At 43.7% G+C, this 22,176-nt stretch overlaps 1 protein-coding gene across 1 annotated transcript in view; it reads right to left on the bottom strand.

The window, feature by feature from the left end:
- Window positions 1–22,176, bottom strand: part of magi1b (membrane associated guanylate kinase, WW and PDZ domain containing 1b) — a 135,017-nt gene that overhangs the window by 18,902 nt on the left and 93,939 nt on the right. Inside the window, 9 exon segments of the mRNA XM_029430826.1 lie at window positions 1,996–2,242; window positions 4,508–4,539; window positions 12,983–13,198; window positions 13,201–13,638; window positions 13,919–14,104; window positions 16,120–16,239; window positions 17,470–17,591; window positions 18,549–18,606; window positions 21,714–21,749. Of these exon segments, the coding sequence (XP_029286686.1) occupies window positions 1,996–2,242; window positions 4,508–4,539; window positions 12,983–13,198; window positions 13,201–13,638; window positions 13,919–14,104; window positions 16,120–16,239; window positions 17,470–17,591; window positions 18,549–18,606; window positions 21,714–21,749 (1,455 nt within the window).

Genomic DNA, 22,176 nt, shown 5'->3' with positions numbered 1-22,176 from the left:
AGCTATCTCTTCCAATCTATCACAATGTAGCTGTGGAGAAACTGGGAGCAGAAGAGTCAAAAGGGTAACTGTCGCAATCTGCACCTGCACTCGGTGGGGTCAACTGCACAGTTACGCCCTGCTGCTGTCGATTATTAGATCCATAAGTGATCCCAGCAGTAAGCCAAGTGGGCGTGAATCGATCAATATTTTACAAAGATGTACGGACCTGTGCAGAGCTATGCGTAAGGACTGCAAATAACAAATACGGACTGTTGAAAGAGTGAAGCAATTTAACTCGGAAAATGGGCATCATGCAGCAATATTCTCTTATTGTGCTGAATGATCGTTTATTATTAGCATTGGTAACGCCCCCTAAACACTATATAAGGGCAGGTGCTGTGCCGTGTGCAAATACTCTGCACATGCCCAAGAATTGGACAGATGCCACCAAAAAAAGGCTGCAAGATAAAGAGGAAGAACTTGTGTTTCATTGCGTTGGTGTGAAAACGAGATGTTTTTTCTTATGTTGGTAAGACTTCCCGGAAATCCCAGAACTCAATGGGGACCAACAAAGAAAAGAGCAAATAGTGAATACGAACAAAAATAAGAGGACATTTGTTCGTATATCGCTTCTTGCATGAGGCCCAATTATCAGAATGAAGGCCAATAAAGCTCAAGAACTTTCCTATCCTCTCTGGCCTAGATTTTTAGTGCAAGTTTTTGGAAATCGTTCACCACATGGTCTGTTTAAAGACCTTGATCTCTGCAGAACTTTTCATTACAGCAAATGTGGCATAGAGAAATGTCTCTGCCGTAGCCGAGGCCTGAGCCCAATGGGGTGCACCCAGCAGGATTTTAGGATGAGAGCTCAATGCAGCGTTTGGAAGCGAAGGATTTGCACCTGCTGGTACAGGTCAGCTGTCCTCCCTGTCATTCTCTCTGCTCCTCTTTACTTTTTTATACCTGAAAATCCCTTGATCTCTCAAAACTTGACCTCTCTCTGTCACTTCCCATTTCTATATTTCTGTTGTTTCCCTCTTCGTTATCTTTGTGCTCCTCTCATTTGCACTGAGCAAACTGGCTCAGGCAATTTAGAAAACCCCCGTTGAGACTCCATCACCTTAGGACAGGTATATGCAAAAATAATCTTCCCCTTTGTCTTGGTTTCTTCTACTCCCCCTCCTTATTCTTCATTTCCTTTTTAAACACTATTGTCCTCTGTCTGCATTTTGAGCCCACGCTCAGCCCTTCTCTTTACGTTCCTCTTCATAGGCATCTAAATAACGAAAATCCTTGACAAGTGGTGCCTGAGAAAGTGATTAGATGTTCTCTGCCCTTGCAGACTCCGGCTTGTTCTCTTCCTCTCTTGTTTTTTTTATTTTTTTTAACTCGACAGTGGATCTGAGGGTTATTCTTTTTAATTGGACCTATCCCTTTGCTTTGGCAAGGCTAGACAAAGAGGAGGGGGGTATGCAATCCACTGACATCCACTCCATAACTGTTGCTAATTATACGCCCATGTGTCTCTTAAGGGAAGTCTAGTGTAAAATGGTTTCAGTATCGACAATTGGACCTCAATGGCACCTTTAGTAGTAGCTTTCAAATGGCTGGACAAAGAACGTGCGGAAGACGACTGCTTCTATCGCTGGTCGGAAATCAATGCCAACTTTGAGGCTTTGAAGAACTGCTTTAAAAAGGAATAACTCATTTGGGGAAATACATTTATTCACTTTCTTGCTGTGAGTTAGATGAGAAGATTGATATCCATCTTGTGTCTGTTTGTTAAATATTAAGCTAAAGCCAGCAGGCGATTAAGCTTGGCTTAGCACAATACGTGAATGTTAGTGAATATATGTGAATATAAACCAGTTACTTACATGCACAAGACTTATCTCTTATCCCAGATTTTGCTCCAAAACGTGCAGTACCATTTTAAACACACCAAGGGTCTCCACTGAGCCAACAGCCCCATGCAACCCTCATCCAACTGCCACCAAAAACGTATCTACTTACGCCTACTTTCATACATGCTCCTGGACTGGGCCCAGATCTTAAAGGGGTCCGGTTTTCTTTGGATGGTCCCGTCTGCTGGGGAATCCTGGGGCGGCAGGCCCGGTAGGGGCTGAGAGGGGGGAGGGGGGGCGATGCTCTCGTTGAGAGGGGCCGCCAGGGACGGGTGCACGGGCGAGTCTGTGTGGATGCTCCGGTGGCTGGAAACGCTATGCTGGGAGCTGTTCTGACTGTCTTTTCTTGACAATTGCTGTTGGAGAAGCAGATCCATATCATTTGCCAATTGAAACAGGAACAATAAAAAGGTTATTGCATGCTCAGCAGGGGGAAGACAATCTGTTGAAAGGAGAATCAGTGGGATGAAGATTAGAAGACAGAAGCATTTTGGATTAGAGATCAAAAAGATTAAAGATTGCTGCTCCTTGGGGTAAAAGGGAGCAGAACCAAACGGTGTATAATGTCAACCATTGTTGTGTTGCTATCGTATCAACATGAAGAATAATCAATCTGCTTTATTCAGACAATTATTTTAGCAGACAAAAGGGAGAAAAAAGGACCACAATGGTTTCTCATGATTAAGCCATTCAGCTGTGGGAGAAACAACTGTAGCTCAACTTACGAGGGTACATTGCCTATTCCTTTTGTTTTACAGAGTGGAATGTATTAGCAATGAACTGCATCCTCTGCTGCATATGGAGAGATATTCACAGTGAATAAAGCATGTGTGTGGTGTTTGAAACAAAGACAGGATTTTACTGGTGAAGCCAGAATGTAAAACTCCTCATAAATTGCAACTGGCCCCTCAATAACATGGGCACTTAAGCACCTGCTGGAGGATTTGAAGGAAGCGCTGCTTGTACAAAGTAAAGCACATACAATCCTGAGCTCAAGTACAACTTCCTTCCATGACCCGTGTCACACTATATCTTTCTATACAGTCCCCTCCTCACCACTACTCTGCAGATTTTCAAGAAGAAACCAGCGAAGGGAGAGGGTTACAGACGGAGCGTGAGAAAGAAAGGGAGATATTTTAAGACGATAAGAGAAAATGACAGCAGTTCAGTCTCTTTCGCATCATGTCACCTCCCAGTACTTCGGATTTGGTCGACAAAAATACACCAGGAAAGGGACTCATCTGTTTTCAAATATCAAAGTGTTTGGCCTTCAAAGTGCAGCCATGTCTTCAATACATTCAGACTTATTACTCCCTGAATCAGCATCACACACCTCTGCAATTCATGTATATATTCATCAACCTTGTTAGCTTGACGTTTTAGCAAATATTAAGTCAAGAGCTGTGGATCCAGCTTTAATGCTACGAGTGTTATGAGTGTAAACTTACTGGGTTGTGCGGTGAAGTAAAAATCAATAGATTCATATAATTAGTCACAAATTTAGGCCATGTTTGGTGCAAAAGTCAGACCTCAGGACTGATCCTGATTTGTTGGTCACTTTCATTCCATCAAACACAACTCCATTAGCAATGCAGCATTAGTTTGTGTGTTTCTCCCTCAGTTTGGTGTACACAAAGTCCAAACCCTATCCCCCTGTCAAATGAAAACAAATCTCCTGTTCTTGATGGATCTATTAGATTTGACCTTCTGCAGTCATTGTGCTCTCGCTCTGTGCTGCGGGACTGGTCTAATACATTGGTTTCTGCTGCTCCAATAACTTATCAAGGAGACAGAAGATGGGAAGGGGGGGGGGGGGGTTGGGGGTTGGGGCTGTGAAAACAAATCCTCCAGCAGCCCACACTTTCAGTGAGTTGATGCACAACATTAGCGGTCATCTTTAGTGTAGGTTTATCGTACACAAACAACAAAATTCAACCGAACATTATGTTGAAACATCATGCATTATCATCCTGAACTTATCACCTCTATTATCTGCTATAACAATGCTATACCATCACCATACTCATCTAACATATGACAGACCCAGCACCAACAACACCCCACCTCATTTCCCAAAACTTTCAGCCTAGCTAAACGACATCACATACCATCCTAGTGTAATCTCTGTATGGAGGAGCCAGCTCCAAACCATCCTGCAAAACAAAATTGACAAACACAGGTTCAGTCAGATCGACAGCGTCTCCATTAATGCAGCAGATGTCACAGGATGAGACCGACTCTCAGCTGTGATCCTACATTCAACTCTCACACTGCAAGCTTAGCACCCCGCGCGATGCGATCATCAGCGTGTTAGCAACCCAGCTCACGCTGTGCATCAAAGCCCCTCGTCCAAAGCCCCCGCCTCAGAGGAGGGGGGCACTGATGTGAAGCTACAGGGATCCACCCCCGCAGAGCACAGCAACCCGAACAGACTACAAACAGACCCACAACGGCAACACAAGTTACACCTTACAGAGAGCGTTAGAGAGGAGGTTAGAGAGGAAAGGTGGTGAGAGTGAGCAAAATCTCCTTCTGACAGATACACCTTGTAGATGGAGCGCAGGACAGTGAAGGGAGGATGGGAGAAGAGAAATGTATAGAAGAAGAAAAAAACTACTTACCAGTTTCGGGCTCTTCTTTGCAGGTGCCACCCCTGTGAAACCGCACAGAAAGGGGAAAAAGAAAAAAGGGAGAATGTTACCAATGTAGTTTTAGTATATCGTCCATGTTCAGAAAAAAACAGAATGCAACAAAAAGGAAAACAGATAACGCAGACTCCAAAACAATGTCACAACAGTGCTCATCTAGCCCTCCTCTCCTTCTCCCTCCTCTCCTCTCTTTCCCTGCTTGGTTCCTTTGCTCGCACATCCACGGCTGGCGTTACAGGAGGAAAGGGAGGGGAGAGGAGGTGGGGGCAGGCAGCGCGTTCTATCTGCATCACTGCCACGGCCAGCGTTTGGCTTGACTGGTGCAGCGGAAGAGTGGGGCCAGCCCCAAGGGCTAACCCAGCGCTCGCTAGAGCCTGGCTACCCGACGGCGGGCACGCATGTGAGTGAGTATGTGTTTGAGGGAGGAAAGTGAGAGTTTAAGAGGAAAGGACAGAATCCTGGAGAGCAACTGAGACAGAGAATAAAGAGAGAGGAGTAGAGAGAAGAGTGAGCAGTGCTCTGGAGATCCTGTCCGTAGCATTACCCATGGAGAAGGAGTCCAAGATACTGAACATTAAATTATAGGCAACCGTCAGTTCCCCTCTTACTGAGACCATCTTCCTGTGTCCGCTGAGCGCAGCGCTCCGCTGTCGAAGGCTCCAGCATCTATAGGCAGTTGCAGCGTCCTCCCGGTCTCTCCCTTTCCTGCTGCTTTTTCCTTTTTTTCCCTTTCTCTCTCTCTCTCTCTCTTTCTCTCTCTCTCTTACACCTCACTGCACACTCTCCTCCCTCCCTTTTCTTCCCTCAGCATCATCACCTACCCTCCCTCCCCCTTCCTCCCTCCCCCTCCCACATGCTGGTAAATATCCACGCACTGCACACACACACACACACACAACAAACGGGCATGAAGCGGAGTGTGTTTAAGGTATGACAGACGGGTTTCTGCTTGAGTGAGCAGTGACCAGAAATATCATCGCAGAAACATCATTATCGCAGAGAAGCACACAAAGAAAGACTGACGAATGACTAAAACGCTAACACAGCCGGGATCTAGCCGTGGAAATTTGCTCCTTAAGCACATCACTGCCCTCTCCCCCTCCCTCAACTCTGCATGAAATACACAGTTGTGTGAAGTTATGGAAATGAGAAGGGGAGAAGGAATGGATGAAACAAAAAAGGGGAAAAAGCACTCGTGGAGTGTATTTACCTCTATAATATCCAAAATCCACAATGAGTGAAGTAGCACTCACATACACCTCTGACATAAAGCTGGGGTGTGTAACACATGGCATGACACATGTCAATCCTTGACTGAAAAGGATAAAATCGAACACACACACACACTCTCACACACACACACACACACACACACACACACACACACACCTTTAACTCTCAGACATCTGGGTTCATTCACAAATGACAGCACCAACTGTGTTGCGTCTGCAGATTTTCATTTCTTTTCTCCTTCCTCTCCTACACTATCCTCCTTCCCATCATCTCCTTTTTTCAAATCATTAGGAATCATTCATTCAGGAGCACATAGCAATCCCCTAAATCAGACGCAGATGCACACAGTCAATCCCGAGTGATTCTCTCTAGGCTAAGCATGCTGTCAGTCAAAGTGTCAGGCTGCCGTTTGATTATCCTTCATCTATCCACGACTGCTGCTGCTGTCCATCAACGTCTCTCAGCTCGTCGCTCTCCTGGATTTTCCATTAGACACACTGATACACAAAACGGACACGCCCGAGGAAGAAATAAACAGAATCTGACACAGGTCGATTCAGGTCTTCGCAATGCACTGTACTTCTTGTAATTTGACTGTGGAATCTATATGTTTTACTGGAAAAGCAATATTAGTAAATGAGATATTAATTTAAAGATATAAAGCTCATCTTAACTGTGAGGCCTTGATGCCATGAAATGAAGGAGGACAAAACTGTGTGCAAGTCAGCACTACACTTGTAGGCAGAAGCAGTTCTATGTGGGTTTCTGTGTGTGTGTGTGTGTGTGTGTGTGTGTGTGTGTGTGTGTGTGTGCGTAAAACACCACAGTGTGTTTGAAGCTCCCAGATCAAAAGGTATTGTGGGTGTTAGGGCCAACCTCCAGTACTAATTACATACAAGAGGGAAGAAAGAGCTGTTTTGGACAGGTGGGCGATCTCGGATGGCCTCGGCTCACTGACAGTGAGAGAGTGCCGAATAAATCCTCAGCGCCTGCGGCTCTCAAATAATAGACCAGGACCGCTGTGGGCCCCCCCAGCTCATTTTGTTCTGCTTACTAAATCTTAAAATTTGTGGCAGAAAATCTATTCTTAACAGTGAGTAATTGAGGACTGCTCAACCTACGGGGCAATACATTTGTATGATATGTAGTTTTGATGATTAATGATTATTGTGAATTCCAATGAAGCCAAAAATAATAAAGTATCCAGTATATTTGAGGATGGGATTTCTAAAAAAATGTACTGATCTTGACAGAATAACCGTCTTGTTTCACTGCCTGAGGAAAAACTGAGTTTGGGTGCATGACGACAATGTACGATGAAATCTTTTAGAAAAGGTGGTGGAAAAAATGCAACTATGAAAGCATTGACAAAAAGAGTTTTGCTCCCAATGAAGCGAGATAGATAAATTGCATGGAGCAGAACTGGGTCCAGGTAATGTACAGTTCCCTTCAACAGATAGGAACTGTTGCAAAAACTTGGCAGCACAGCAGTCGCTAAATGGAAGCCATTATTAAGCAGATTATGTTGTCTGTCCACAATGAGCAAGTGTGTGTTGGTAGATCTCAGATAGGAATGATGGCTTCCAACAGGCAGATCCATCTGTCACCGTGGCGACAGTAGCTGGTCACCGAATTACAACTCGCCCAATAGCTATGGAGGTGTGAAGGCATGGGAGATTGGTGGGGGTCGAGGGAGGGAGCGCTTCACCTTGTCCTCGTGCCACAAGCAGTGATTCACAGGCACAAGGCTTCGGCAAGCCAAAAATTAATCGCCGGTGAATCGCGGGCCATCATTGCTTTTGAGGACTGCAATGCTGTTCATAATGGTGCCATTGGAGTGTGCAGTCAGCAGAATATTTAATGCGAAGTGGGCAAAAATACAATGCTTCCTGCCCATACAGAGAATTGATTTCCTGACTTTGGTCTGAGCAGGGACCCATCATCGACATTTATCTCTTCCTAATGGGTGTGTACTAGACTGTCCACATTATACGGGCCTCATGTCTGTGCCTGCCGGTCACTGCAAGTTTGTTTATGTGGGTTATGTAAGTTCACGTAATAGTGTGCCTATCAGTGTGTGTCCTCACAGAACACTGCTCTGTGAAGTGCTTTTTGACAGGAGGCATTTATAAGCTGTCTGCTCACTTGCCCAACATTATGTCAACAAAGGATATCTAGTGGCAGTGATCCACTTGTTGTTTTCACCCTCTTGAAGCCGCACGTCCACAAACAGACAAAGGAAAAGACACATTTCAACCCACAGTCTGTCTTCAAGGGCACAATAAATCTCTTTCAAACTGCACTTAAAGGCAATGCGAGGAGGCAAGGAAACATAAACAAGAGGAAATACACACTCTTGTGCTTTAACACTATGGATGCTTTTTAGGTTAATGGCTCTCAAGAGCTTTCCATGTAGCCATTCAGATAATCTCTGTCTCTGACATTTGTTTGGGTATCTAGATTCCCATTTATTAAAAAGGAGATGGAGTGGAGGGGTTCATCAAATACACTGACCTCTTGCATGTGTTATTCCCTCAACCTGCCATTTGTCTGTCCGCTGGCTACATGGGAGGAGAGGAAAGGTCCATCTCTCATTCTGAGAGAAGAGGAGTGCAAGGCATGATTGCCCAGCGGGGACTAATGTGTCACTGTTGATTGATGAGTCATGAAGTGGGGGGAGAGATAGAGAGGGTAGCAGAGCATCATGGGAGTTTCTGTGCTGCTCTTTCATCATCTCTCTGAAGCTCTGACATCCTTCCATCCACCGCTCTCTTCACCCACTGCAGCCGTCTTATTTCCTGTACATGGCTACAAGCCGTTGCTGCAACCAAGCGCAATTTACCTTTGTATTCATTGCAGCACCTGCCAGGCCTTACATACAGGTAAAGAATAGAAAAGTAAGAAAAGAAAAGATTCTGCATCCATGCTAAGACAAATGGGCTTCATTTTTCTACAGCTGACTAATGACATGAGCTGCTGGGCTACTGAGAGACTGCGTTTCAGGATTTCGACACGCAAACAGGTTTTCGCTGACAAAAGGCTGTACAGCAGCAGGTGTATGCGTCCCTACAGACCATGTAACATTTACACCTTTTTAAAGGGAATAGGGGAGAGGAAATGAATGTCTGTGCTGCGGGAAGACATTAGGGGCCACAATGAATTATGTCAGCACATCAGCGAGGGCAGGAGAAGACAGGCAGGGGAAAATGAGCCCATTAGAGCAGTGTAATTAGACAAATAAAAGAACAATGTATCACAAAACACAGACCTGATTGAAGTAATAAATCATGCCTGTGTGCAGTATATCTCGGCAAAAAATGTCTATAAAACCTCTGTGGCTTGTGTGTATAACCTATGAAACCCTGTCAAGTCTCATAACGTTCAACAACAACATCACATTCTGACCTGTGGGTGGTTCTTCTCTATTTTTTTAATTGGACCAAAAAGGTCTAAAAAAAGATAATTCAGAGCTACTGTAGCTTTCTCAGACGGAGAAGATGAAAGCTAAAACCCTCAAATGAGATTCACATCATCACCAGGTTTTGAGATCTATGAATCGCGGTTTCTTCCCCCCACATTCAGAACACTGTGGTTGGTGTGGCATAAAAACACATGCTCACATTCTCATACTGACCTGCGCAGATGCTCATGCACGGTGAGAAAGACAGTGTGAGAGGGGTGAGGGGCACACTGTTGCGCAAGGCTGTGTTAACGAGTGTGTATCTTTCCACAGGGATTGGCTCCCATCATCATGTGGGCGAGCGGGTGTGAATCTAAATACCGACAGTGGGGGAATGGAAACAGAAAAGGGGGGATGGAGGGTTGGAGGAGGGGTGGATCTTCCCAATTAAGACTGTACCAGGCTCGTTCTGCCTCAAATCCATAATAGGATGCACGGCTGTTTGCGTTTGAGACTGACGCCCAGTGTGTTTTTGTGTGTGTTTTTAAGCACAAGTGGTGTTTGCTCAGAGAAGAAGACTCTTGATAGATGGAGGGAGAGCGAGAATAAAAGAGCACACGAGAGAAAAAGATGTATGTGTATGATAAGCAAAGCTGACATCAGGACCCCAATTAGAGCCCAGTGTGCCTCGCTGCTACTGGTGGAGCGAGCCGGAGTGAGAAAGGATCGAGGAGAGTAAGAGCTGCAGAGTAATTAAGGCGCTGTATCCAGAACCTTGGTTTATGTTCTCATGAGCGACTGTGTGTATATACAGTATGTCTGATATGTGTGACATGTGAATGATGCAGTGTGGGGTGCGGTTTGACAAACAAAATGTGTGATGTAAACAGATTCATCATTCAACATGGAAAAATCTGAAGGACAGGGAATGTGTGGGAATTCAGCTGGAAGAAGAAAAACAAAGCGATACGCTCAGCGCGTCATGTCCAGGACGCTTTGATGGTGCAAAGGTATCTTTTTCTTTAACCAAGTTATTCACTAAAGCATTCTGATTTCATTTATCTGTGACCACATATGCTATATCTAAAGGATTTCTATTTGCATATACTGTATACACTGTATACATTACATCAGATCCAGGTAAAGATAGTGCTGCAAAAATGAGTAGATTAATCAACTATTTGAGTATTTCCTACAATTTTGATGATACATTAGTTGTTTAAGTCATGTATCAAGCAGAAATACCTATTACTGTCTGGTCCCAGCTTCTCACATGTGATACAAGTGATACTTTGCTGCTTTGTGCCTGTGTTGTATTGGAAACTGAATATTGGTTGGATAAAACAAACAACATTTTAAGATGTCATCTTTGACTTTGAGAAATGGCGAAGGGCATTTCTTTACATTTTACAGACAAAGCAATGAATAGATCCAACGAAGAAAATGATGAATCAATAGTATAAACAATAATTAGTCACAGCTCTATTTAAAATATAATTGTGATTGTTTATACTACATCTACAACATATAGAAGGAATTCTGACACATGCACAACATTCACATCTATATGGAGATGCTTGATGGGGCTGAGTATTATTCAAAAATGTATCAGTGTTATAGAACTCTGGTAGTTTTTTTGTTTTTGTTTTAAATGCCAGTATGAATGTGAATAAGTATTCAATGGCAGGTTTGAGGTCTTAACAGTTTTTGATACGTATAGGTCTACGGACATGTTTTCCATTGGTACCAAAAAAAAATATGGAGGTTTGATACTCAGCCATAGTGCGGGACAAATAGAAAATATAAAAAAGTTGACACACTGCACTAGCCCAATCTGTAATTTGGCTCACAAATGACTGGATTTGTTGTGATGTTAGAGGCATTAGGCTCTTTAGAAAGTAAACATACAGTAGCCTGCACTTGGTACTTAAATGTGCGAATGGGAGAAGTGCAGTAAGCAGACTTTAGTTCTATTATTAATCTGCATGAAGTAGCAGAAGGGCATGTTCTGACACTATATAGTAGTGTCATATTTGTTTCCTGTGTTTCTCTGCTGACAGGAATCCTTCGTACCAAACCCTAAGTAGAATAAAAACAACCATAAAAGACATTCAGGAATGCTGGTTCAAATACAATGCTTCATATGCATTATCATCATCCATACCTTTGTCTTTTAGCTCAGTGCCATTCATTCTGTCACTGTCATATCTGAGTCAAAGCATTTACACAAGCAAAGCTAAACTGCCTTCTGTTTTATTGACAGCCCATTAAGCCCCTGCCCATGATGAGGCTGTATCACTTGATGGACTTGTACATTAGCACGATGAAGTAATGCTTTTCATTAGCAAAAGCCATTGAGGGACGAGAGGAACGGTTTGGTCTGTTTGCATTGTGGCCGTTTGTCAAGGGGCGAGACAAAGAGAGAGTGTGACAACATGGAGAAAAAGACGGAGATACAAATTGAGACGGAGTCGCATGTGTGGAGAGACACACAGAGACAAAGACGGGGACTCAACCTTGACCTTCATTCATCTGACCAAATTCGCTCGGCAGTTCTGAGCACATAACCCTACAGAGGAGATAAACTGCGCGTGTGCACACACACACACACACACACACACACACACACACACACACACACACACACACACACACACACACACACACACACACACACACACACACATACAAAAAAACCTTTTAGTTACTTGAATTAATAAGCCCCAAAGAAAGCTATGGACAGTCTGACAGAGAAAATAGTCCAATTACTTGTATCACACAGTGAGTTTAGAGCTCTGCGAGTCTGAGGGGGATTGGAGGGAAAATACCAAAATTCAATCATTACATTTTTATCCTCCATTCACAGCGGCTTTGTTTCCATTTAGAGCTTCTGTGTGATCAGAAACTACGACAAAAGTTGGATGGCTCACGTCGAATCAAAGCATTCAGATGTAGGTGCACTGATTTGGCAGCATTGACATTTACCAACTTACGCTGAAAATGTATGTTAACAGTAAAATAACAGCTCATACCAAGTCAAGAGAGCCAGGTGGGGGGATGAAATGCATGCCAGCACAATCAGTGGCATCTTTAAAAGTGACTCGCTTTAACATGGGAGTGCACTATAAGTCTAAAATACACTAGATGCACTTAGCACTTTGAGTTTTGTTAGCACTTTGAGTTTTGTTTATGCAAATGAAAAGTGCTCTTATAAATAAAATGTATTATTATTATTATTATTATTATTATAGATGTGTTTGTCGACCAACAAACAGCAGACAGCAGATGAACCGGGGTAGAGAGTGTGGATGAGACATGAGTGAAAACCTCTGTCTCCCGTGTTTACCCTTCTTATCATTGTTCATTCATCTTGCTTTTTAACTTTCCATTTCAAGACAGCTCTGATGTTCTGACTGTCAATGTTATTCAGTGAAAACACCTCACTCTCTTTTCTACTTCCCTTTCAGCCACGTCCTTAAAATGTTGCTTCAACTCTCTTTTCCTCCTTCCATATCATAAAGAGTATCCCTATATCTTGCCTTCTCTGCTTCCAACCTCTATTTACATGAATAAATAAATATGTGTGTCAATGAAAGAGCTCTCTGTGAGCCGGAACAGCCTGTAAGTGCCAACAGCATTGAGCAGATTCATGGGAAACGTTTGTTGTGTACTTTAGCATATGGGCACATAAATCAGAAGCCGCCGTGTAATTCAACGCCTGTTCCCTCCATCTTCCTCATCTTCATCTGCTCTCTTCAGTTATAATATTCCCGGAGACAATAAGCATGCACAATGAGGGATCAGCCACCACTCACCTCTCTGTACCAGCATGGAGACCTCGCTGCCTTTGGGACACTTGCTGAGCATGTCGACCACCTGGTTGTGAGACATGCTCTGCACGTTTCTCTTGTTCACCTCCACGATGATGTCGCCCTCCTTGAGGCCACGACAGCGCGGGTAGTCCACGATCTGCTTCACTCTCTGCCCTCCGCCTCCGGGACTGTCGGCGATGGTGAAGCCGAAGCCTTGTCTCCTTTCTCCATGTGTACAGTGATGAGCTCTGGTTGTGTCGCGATGGACGAGGCTAGGGTAACCACGTCGTTGGGGTAGCCGTGATGGGAAGAGGAATCGGAGGCCATCTCCGCCGAGGGGCTGTAAGGCCGGGGGAGGCCGTTGTGTGGCCCCCCTCCGTTGGTGGAGCCGTTGTTGTTGTTCTGACTGCCGTGGCTAGAAGGCGAATTGTAGCTGGAGGCCTCCTGACCGTTGACAATGATGGGCTCTTTGTTGTCAAGAATGGCCACTGAGGTAACCAGGCTAGTGTTGGGGTCATCGGGGTCGAAGGGCAGCGGGTAACCGCGGCACAACTCTAAGTTGACCATGGAGCCAATTGGGATGGACTGGAAGATCTTCACAACTTGGGCATGGGTGTAGCCGAGCACACATATATCGTTGACGTTCACGATCACATCACCTTAGAGGTCGAAAAGATGGAGAAGTTTGATTTTGTATGTAAGGAATTCAGTTAGCAAAGCTCTATTATTTAATACCAAAGTTTATCTTCCTTACTTATACTTGCTCAACATTCAAAGTAATCTTTTATGCAAAAATGGAAGAAAATTATGTTTTTATTTCCTACATTTATAGACATCACCTTGAATTTAATCGAGAAAATTATCGGCAGATTAATTGATAATGAAAATAATCGGTAGTTGCAGCCCTATTCTAAAACTTAATAGATTTAGTGCACCAACCTGTCTCCATTTTGCCATCAAGGGCAGCCGGTCCATCTAGGACTAGGCTCTTGATCTGCAGGAACTCGTCCGGCTCGTCGCCTCCCACAACTGTGAAACCGAAACCCCGACGACTCTTTTTCAGCTTGGTATTGATGAAAGTCCCATTCAGCTCCGATCGGTTCCGGGTAAAGAACGGTTTTCCTCCTGATCACACAATGATTACATTTAGATATTACTGATACACCGATGTAATAACCCTAAACTGGATTAAGCAGCTTTGGGTTCTGCTTCCAAATCACCAAAAATGCTTGAACTGTGTTCTAAGAACATAAATCTAAACGGATTAGAGTACATAGATTAATTAGGTTAAAAGGGAATCCGAAAGACACGTGAGGTTGCATTTGGTAGAGAATAGGGGTAATACCCAATCATGTAAACCACCTTCCTGGTGCCACCTCCTCTAGTTATTAGCCAGTGCTACCCTCAAAAGACTGTCTTGAAAATAAATAAATATATATACTGTCAGCTCCTTGGTTTCCTTGTGTGCAGTGCGGTTTGAGCTTTCAATGGTGGTTTTGAGGCACCAAACTTTTGAGTAATGAAATCAAATGTCAGTGTCATCCTTGATGCATCAAGGTCACATGACAAGCATTTATATGAGGTTCTGCCTCGATAAATGGCTTTTGTCAACAAGATATTTCAATCATTCAATTTCATTGGTTGTGATTAATTAACAGAGATATCCATGAAACACATTTCACAGCTTAAGTCATGGGAACAATCTGAAGCCAATTACTCAGTCATCCTTTTACCTCATTATCTGGCATTAACGGAAAAATGAAGAACGATATGAGATGAAATCAGTCTAAATCAAAAGCTTGAGTGAGATATTCATGAGAATGAGGTTGAGAATGTGAGGAACGGGCAACAACAGGACCGGCTGAGCTCTAAACGTCTATTAATGGGCACGATGTATGCCACATACAACAAAAAATGACTTCAAACAAATGACTCTGGAGATGTTGTCAGAGGCGAAGGAAAGAATAAAAGTGAGTGTACAGTGCAGAGACGGGATCACAGAGGAATGTGTGCTTAGTGACCAGCAGCACCACATTAGGTTAGTGCCACAGTTTATGCATTCAATAAAAAATGCATTACCCTTGGAGCCAGTGTTCTTATGCATCATGTCTGTCTGTGTGTACAATGCCTTTGAATAGCATTTTTTCCGAACAGGAGGAATGTAACAAAACAGTGAACAAAGATGGCGACTTTATCCACGAGAGATCCAGAGGTGTAAAAACAGAGGAGGAAGCAGGAGAAATATAAAAGCAGGGAGATGGATAAAGAGATTTCAAATGACGCCTTTATCTAGAGGAATGTCAAGGTCTAGGAAGGCACAGAGTAGAGACGGACAGAGTGAGATAGAAAGATGGACAGAGCCAACAATTGAACCAAAGCAGAGAGGGGTTGGAGCCAGCCAGACTGCGAATGGGAGCTATAACATAAAGAGACTGATGAGGGAAAAGCAAAAGACGTCCCACAGAGCAACAAGGGAGAGAAAGAAGGAGAGACGGGGTGAGGCAGTTAATTCTCTGCCATGGCAGGGCTAATTAGACAAGCTGCTAGTGGGAGGCTGGTATAAAGGGAGCTGGCAACCGGTAGAAGGAAACACACAGTAACGGCTAGACACTGCTTCTGTAGGTGTGTGTATTGCTAAATGGTGGGTGAAAAATGCCCATTATTTAATCCAGAAAAAGGAACAACATAACAGAGGGGCCATGAGAAGCAACATGAGGCCACAGTGAACACAGAGGGAGAATAGATATAAAATAAAACTGCACTTAGAAATGTCATATTCGGTTAAGAAAATACAAACACCGCCTCGAGTGCTCGCTTGGAAAATGCAGCGTACTGTACATACCAGATGATAGAATTATATCCTACTCATTAAGAACATATGATGAAATGTATACAGAGAGAAGCTTTATAGTGTCAATCCACAACAGCTCCTCCATCATGAAAACTAAAACACGGCCGTAAAGCACCAAGGGTTGACTTTGGAATGCCATTAAGTCCATTTTTAATCAACAAAACAATTGTCTGAATATGTGAGATAATTACGCCACATTCATTTGAATATAACCGATGGAAATAAAAAGAGCTGGGAAATAAATGTAAATACATAATTAGTAGACCTGTTTATAGAGATGGGAACTTACGTTTTTGTCCCACTGCGTTGGGCACTGGAGGTCCTGTCTGAGGGTCCCTGTAGGTCTCCTGGTGGTTGGCAGCATAGTTGGCCAGAGGGGCCCCTGCCAATGCTGCGTCCTCGATCCATTCTGCAACAGCAAGAGTCACATGTTCTCTAGATGGGGTCAAGACAGGTGCACAGCTGCCCTACTTATGGAAGAAACTGGGGCTAAAGGCTCTGGGACGACATGTCCTACTGTATTTACTACTACTACTACTACTACTACTACTACTACTAACTACTAACTACTACTACTAACTACTACTACTACTACGTTTGGGGAAAACTATTATTTTCTTTCTATGATGCCAGAGAAACTTGTACAAGAATAGTTCTGAGACTTCTCTGTGAAAATGATACATTTCCTGGAAAGGTGTCTGCAAAAAACCTTCCAACAGAGCAACAGGTGGAAGTACATAATGTTAAACCTGCATTACAGTTTCAGATAACAGATTGCACAAACTTCATGCACTTCATAACACTGTTTGACATATCCATAATGAATACAAATGGAGGTGTGTGCAAATAGAGTGACCCATTTCCTCATAAGGGTTATCGTCTTTGATTAATCACCTTGTTACGGCATCACGGCAACAATCAGACTACAACCTTCATTGATATTCTTAACAGTGAGATAGAATCAATGCTGAAGTGAAAAGAAACTTGGGTAAAAACTCTGCATGAAGGTATTGCGTTTGACACCTTCAGACGAGGGGGAAAGCCGCAGGTAATCGAGTGGAATTGAATGATTTCTGCTGACTAAGCAGAAGGTAGAGCGCGACAGGAGTTCCCATGTGGACCGGTCTGCATTGAATCTCTATGTAGGGGGTCCTGTGAACGCATGAGGTTTAAGACAGGAAGTATGAGGACACTAATTTGAAGTGTTTTGGCAGCTGTGCGAGCAAAATTGTCACTATTATTACTGGTAGCACTTAGTGCTATATTAAGTGACACACATTAGGAAAGATGCTTTCTTTAGCAGGCAGACCACTTGAAGACAAACTTACCTGACTTCACCCAAGACAAAAAAAGCTTTCAAGTTATTACCGACAACAAGTGTCCGTTAGCGACACAGAAAAACAGAAATGAACTTAAAAAAAGGCTGCATGGTACAGCCGCAAATAATAGTTATGCCTTTATGGAAGGGCACTTAGCAAATCATAAGGCCGTAGCAGGCAACATCAAGAAACACTGTAGCAGTAGTTGCTATAAAGACACAATCTCTCACACACATACAGAGACATATGCGCACAACTCAGTCACACACATGAATAGAAAGAAAGGAAATGACGCCCTTGGTGGGGGCTTGTGAACGAACCTCGGATGTAGCGCTCACCTTCAGGTGGCTGCTGGCTTTGGGGCTGAGGCTGCTGCTCCAGCTGCCTGCGCCTCTTAGCCTCCAACATTGGATTCTCATACTGGGTCTTCCTGTTGATATGACTTTGGGACGGCGGACAGGAGGGACAAGTGGGTGGAGGTTGAGTGATAAGAAATGAGGGACGTGAGGAATGAATAATCGGAACAGAAAATAAGAATAGAAAACAAGAGGTAGGGCAAGAGGGAAATATCAGCAGGAAAGTGAAGCGCAGCGGGGAGGGAAAACAGACACAGAGGAGAGGATAAGGTAATAGAAGAGAGAGATAGGGTCAAGAGAGGGAGGGGACACATGGCGATAAGCTTTGATTATTACACAGTGGCACAAAACACATCCATCCATCAATACTCACACAGGAACTCCTCTCTGATACAATCATGCCCACAAATCAAATAAATCCTATTTTGATGATGACTTATCTCACAGGAGAAACATCTTTCACATCACACACAAACCCTGGGAGGTTTCCCACTAACCTACCAGCCCCAAGATATTACACCTGAAAGCAACCACATTGTACTACACATAAAAGGAATGTTGAATAACGTATATTAGAATAAAACAACCATCGCAGAGACAAAGAGGGAGTGGGGAGGGGGTTGAAATGCCACAGCCTTGAGCCCCCAGGTGCTGCTTTGAACAACATAAAAAAATGCATGAAACATATTGGTATTAATGCTGAGGCCCAGGGGCTTCACACTAGAGATGCACACACATATGCACATGCACATATTCACAGCATGTTTTCCCAAATGATGACACAAACAAAATGGCCTACATTTTCCAGTACACAAAAAGACCAAAATAGCTTGCAGTGAAATCTGGCTGTAACAGCAGGGCTGCTCCTATTTACAGTGAGGTCAAGATATAAATATGCACAAACATTTCTATTCATGTGCAAGAAGAAAAAATTCTTCTTTCTTCTTCTTCTTCTTTTCTTCATGTGCAGCATCAACCTGTGTATTTGCATCTGGGTGCCCCTGTGTGGTGCTGGGTGCCTTTACATACTGTACGTCACTTACTCAACATAGTAGACCCCATACACCGGATCGTCAATTTTCTCCCATCCTGGTGGAAGTTCTAAAAAAGAGGGGAAAAAAAGAGAAAGAAATGAGTAAGAGACAGAAGAAAAGAGGAAAAGTGTGAAGTTGCTGCGGGCCATGCATTGAGCCATTAGAGGCGAGGCCAGTAGAGACCTTTTGCTTCTCCATTGTGCCTGCCTGTCAGTCAGTCTCCAGGGCCAGAGTGACTCAGCTTCACAGGCTGTCTGGCTGACCCCCCTCCCACCACCCTCCTTGTCCCCTCACACGGCTGACATTTCCACACATCAGATAAGAGCAGAGCAAGACCCTCTTAGGCAGGGATGGGTGGATGAAATGGAGGGATGGAGAGATGAAAGGAGGTGAGAGAAAGGAGTGGTGATGGGGTCAGAGAGAGGACGGGAAGAAAAGAGCAAGGAAGGAAATAAAGAAAAGAAAGAAAGAGGGGACACTCGGGGAGAGCAGGATTAGGACTAATCCAGGCTTCGAAACCATTGTTCAAAAACACACACACTAAAAATGCTTAGAAATGACTTTAGTCTGACAATGTACAGGAAAAAGGGAGAAAATGATTGGATGATTTTTTTATTTACTTAATGACATATTACTTTTTCTTTCTAACAATCTAACAAAGATGCACATTTCTAATTGTTTTTGAAGACTATATCCTTGAAACGATACTTGTCCTTTTCTAAACACAGTGGCAGTGTGGCTGTGCTCTCTTTGTCTGCTAAAGTGTGTGTCCTTACATAAATCACCCTCCGTCAACTAAGGCTAAACCTTGACTTGACTGAAAACCTATTTCCTTTGAGGAGGTGGCATTGGAAGTGGCTGCTTACACACAGTGGTTCTAGCTTGCATGTGCAGACACTTTTACAGAAAGTAAAAGGGAAAAATCATCGTAATCAACGCTGATTAGGAAAAGATATGAATATAACTGGGCCCCTCTTCAACACTGTGTAATTGCCCGATGGTGCAATCTTGCTGTATCTCTACAGTAATGCTGTTATCTCCAACAGAGCCATCTGATTACAGTGGCGTTGATCATTGGCTTGCCTCCGCGTAGATAATGTCAGAGGCCTCTAATTGGCTACAAACACCGATTGTCCAATAATCCCCTCCTATGATGCATCAGTTTTACATATCATTACACGCAGCCAATTAAGCCTCGCCCTGTGTGCAAGTAGATGGTAATTACAATCATCCAACTTGGAGAGCCTCCCTCTGCTTTCTAATGAGGAGGGCACTTGGCTGGAGTGGAGTCAGCAGTAGATGCAACGCAAAAAAAAGCCAGATGTGAAAGTTTTAAAAATTGTATGTAGATGATACTATAGATTACAGTTTGTAAAACCAGGTATCTATGACTTGTAAAACTGCATTAGAGACATATCTGCAATCATTAGTCATTAATTTGATGCTTACAAGCAGCTCGAGTTACTGTAATGCCATATTTTCTACATCCACTAAATGCGGCTTACACAAAAAAGCACCTGCAGCTAAAGAAGAAATGCAAGGTTACAGCGTTTGCTGTTGTTATGCAAGGTGAACCTACAAAGGGAGCACGCCGAGTTATCATTCAGATTTTTGAGCTGGAAAGTGAAATGGAATGCGGTCCCGCATCGCCTCGCGCAAACTTTTAATCACCCACTTGATTTCACACTGCACTCGTTCCGCTCCTGGAGGAGCACCTGTGTGTGTGGGGTGAATGTGTGTGTGTGTGTGTGTGTGTGAGAGAGAGAGAGAGAGAGCAGAGAGGAGAGAGGACATTTGCTGCAAGCATCGCAACAATTTCGTATACGTTTCAGTGAGTGAAAACACAAACGAGAAAGACAAAGAGAGAGAAATCAGTCACTCATTACGCAGTGTCTTCTTCTCACACTGTGCCCCTCTTCCCACATCCAACCTTCCAGAACATATTGTGAATTCAAGGGGGAGTCAAGCATGATGAATTACATGTTTAACCGTTTGCATCTCATTCTCCCGATACTGTGCTGTGATTGATTTCTCTTGAGTAAGCGTGTACTACAGAGGCTCTTTGTGTGCGAGTATTTATGCACGTGTGTGCCGTGCCTTCATAAAATACTCGAGTCTGCTCGTCCTCGGAGAATTGAAGTTAATTGCGTTCCTTTGCCCACCAGTATTGGATTGCGCTGATCAATAATTATTGAACGTGTTCATCCAGTCGAGGGCTGATCTGATGGTTCTAACATGGCAGCTGTTTAAGATGCTTATCTATGGGAGCCGCTAACAAGACTGAAGTCCTGCAGGTGGCCGTTTCGCCATCTATTGTGATATTTCTCAGTGGGTGACCTCTTTCATGTGACATTTACTAATTTGACTAACAAGTTATTGTCAATAACAATATGCAGCACATCGGTGTTATTCCAAATTCTAAGAAAAAGACAAGACTTTTGTCCCTATAGTTCAATGTACTTCCAGGTCAAAACCTGTTCATCATAAAGGGCTACTAACAATCATTAATGATGCAGCTCCCCTAATGGAATGACATCATTCATTACTCGTGCATAGCGATGAAGGGCACAGTCTCCAGACACCATTTATCCTGCACAAGTGGCCGCTCGGCTCGGTCTGATAGGCTAGTTAGTGTGCTGATGGGCCTCAGAAAAAAAAGCCTGTTGCCGCCTGGCTCCGACAGACACCCATTAGGAAATCATCATTATAACAATCTTTCTCAGATCAGCCCTCGTCTCTTATGTATGAAATGACGGGTCTGTCGACGTGCCAGTGTGCTGCTGGCATGTGGCTAAGTTGACAGTTGTGTTTTCAGACCAACGTTTTCTGATCACACACAGTGTGTGTTTGTTAAAAATGAAAGCTTCATACTGAGGGTAGGCTAGGTAGAGGTCAAATATCTGTCAGCGTGAGATAATGAGCCATTTCTAGATAATTAGAGTCATTGTCATCATAGTCATCTCTCACCAACTGTCAAATGACTCTGCATGAGCCATTGGTGGAGTTGTTGTGCATGCCATTATGTAGATTTGTGACTCCATTTCTAAATTCAGATGAAACATTTTGAATTTCAACAATGAATCAGATGTGTGAAAACCCAAGGCGGGATGGTGAATGTGGGGTCATCTGTGTGTGTAGCAGCAGGCTGGTGTAAAAGATAAGAGTAGATCCTACCTAGGTCATTGTCCAGCTCCTCTGTGTGTACCCCTTCTGCTCAGCGGGATGGACAGCACAGCAGCACAGGATCGTTGTTGAATGGAAAGAGAAGAGAGGGGGTGGGAGGGGGATAGGTGCACATCTGTGAGTCAGTCAACTACATCTGAGAGTTAATCAAAGCCAGAGCCTCAGCCTCGTGACAAAAGTCACAAGGCACGTTTTCCCCAAAACAACTGCATCTCTGTGCGTGAAAGGTCTTTCATTTTGTGAGTAGTAATGTACCTTACAGAAGGGAATTAAAGTGACAAATCACATGACCTCAGGACAAACATGGTATGTATTTCCCTCTGTTTGCATGCATGTGCTTGTGGTTGAAAGCAATCTTTGTTAAACATCTATAAGTAGGCACGACGCCTCAGTGTAGGACCAGGAGGGCATTACTTATTAGAGCTCCATGATGCAAATGATGCAGTTAATTCCA

This window comes from Cottoperca gobio, chromosome 5 (genome assembly GCF_900634415.1).
Source record: "Cottoperca gobio chromosome 5, fCotGob3.1, whole genome shotgun sequence".
In the NCBI taxonomy this organism is placed as follows: domain Eukaryota; kingdom Metazoa; phylum Chordata; class Actinopteri; order Perciformes; family Bovichtidae; genus Cottoperca; species Cottoperca gobio.
Note: the sequence above shows the minus strand (reverse complement) of the source record. Positions and strands in the feature narration are given on the sequence as shown.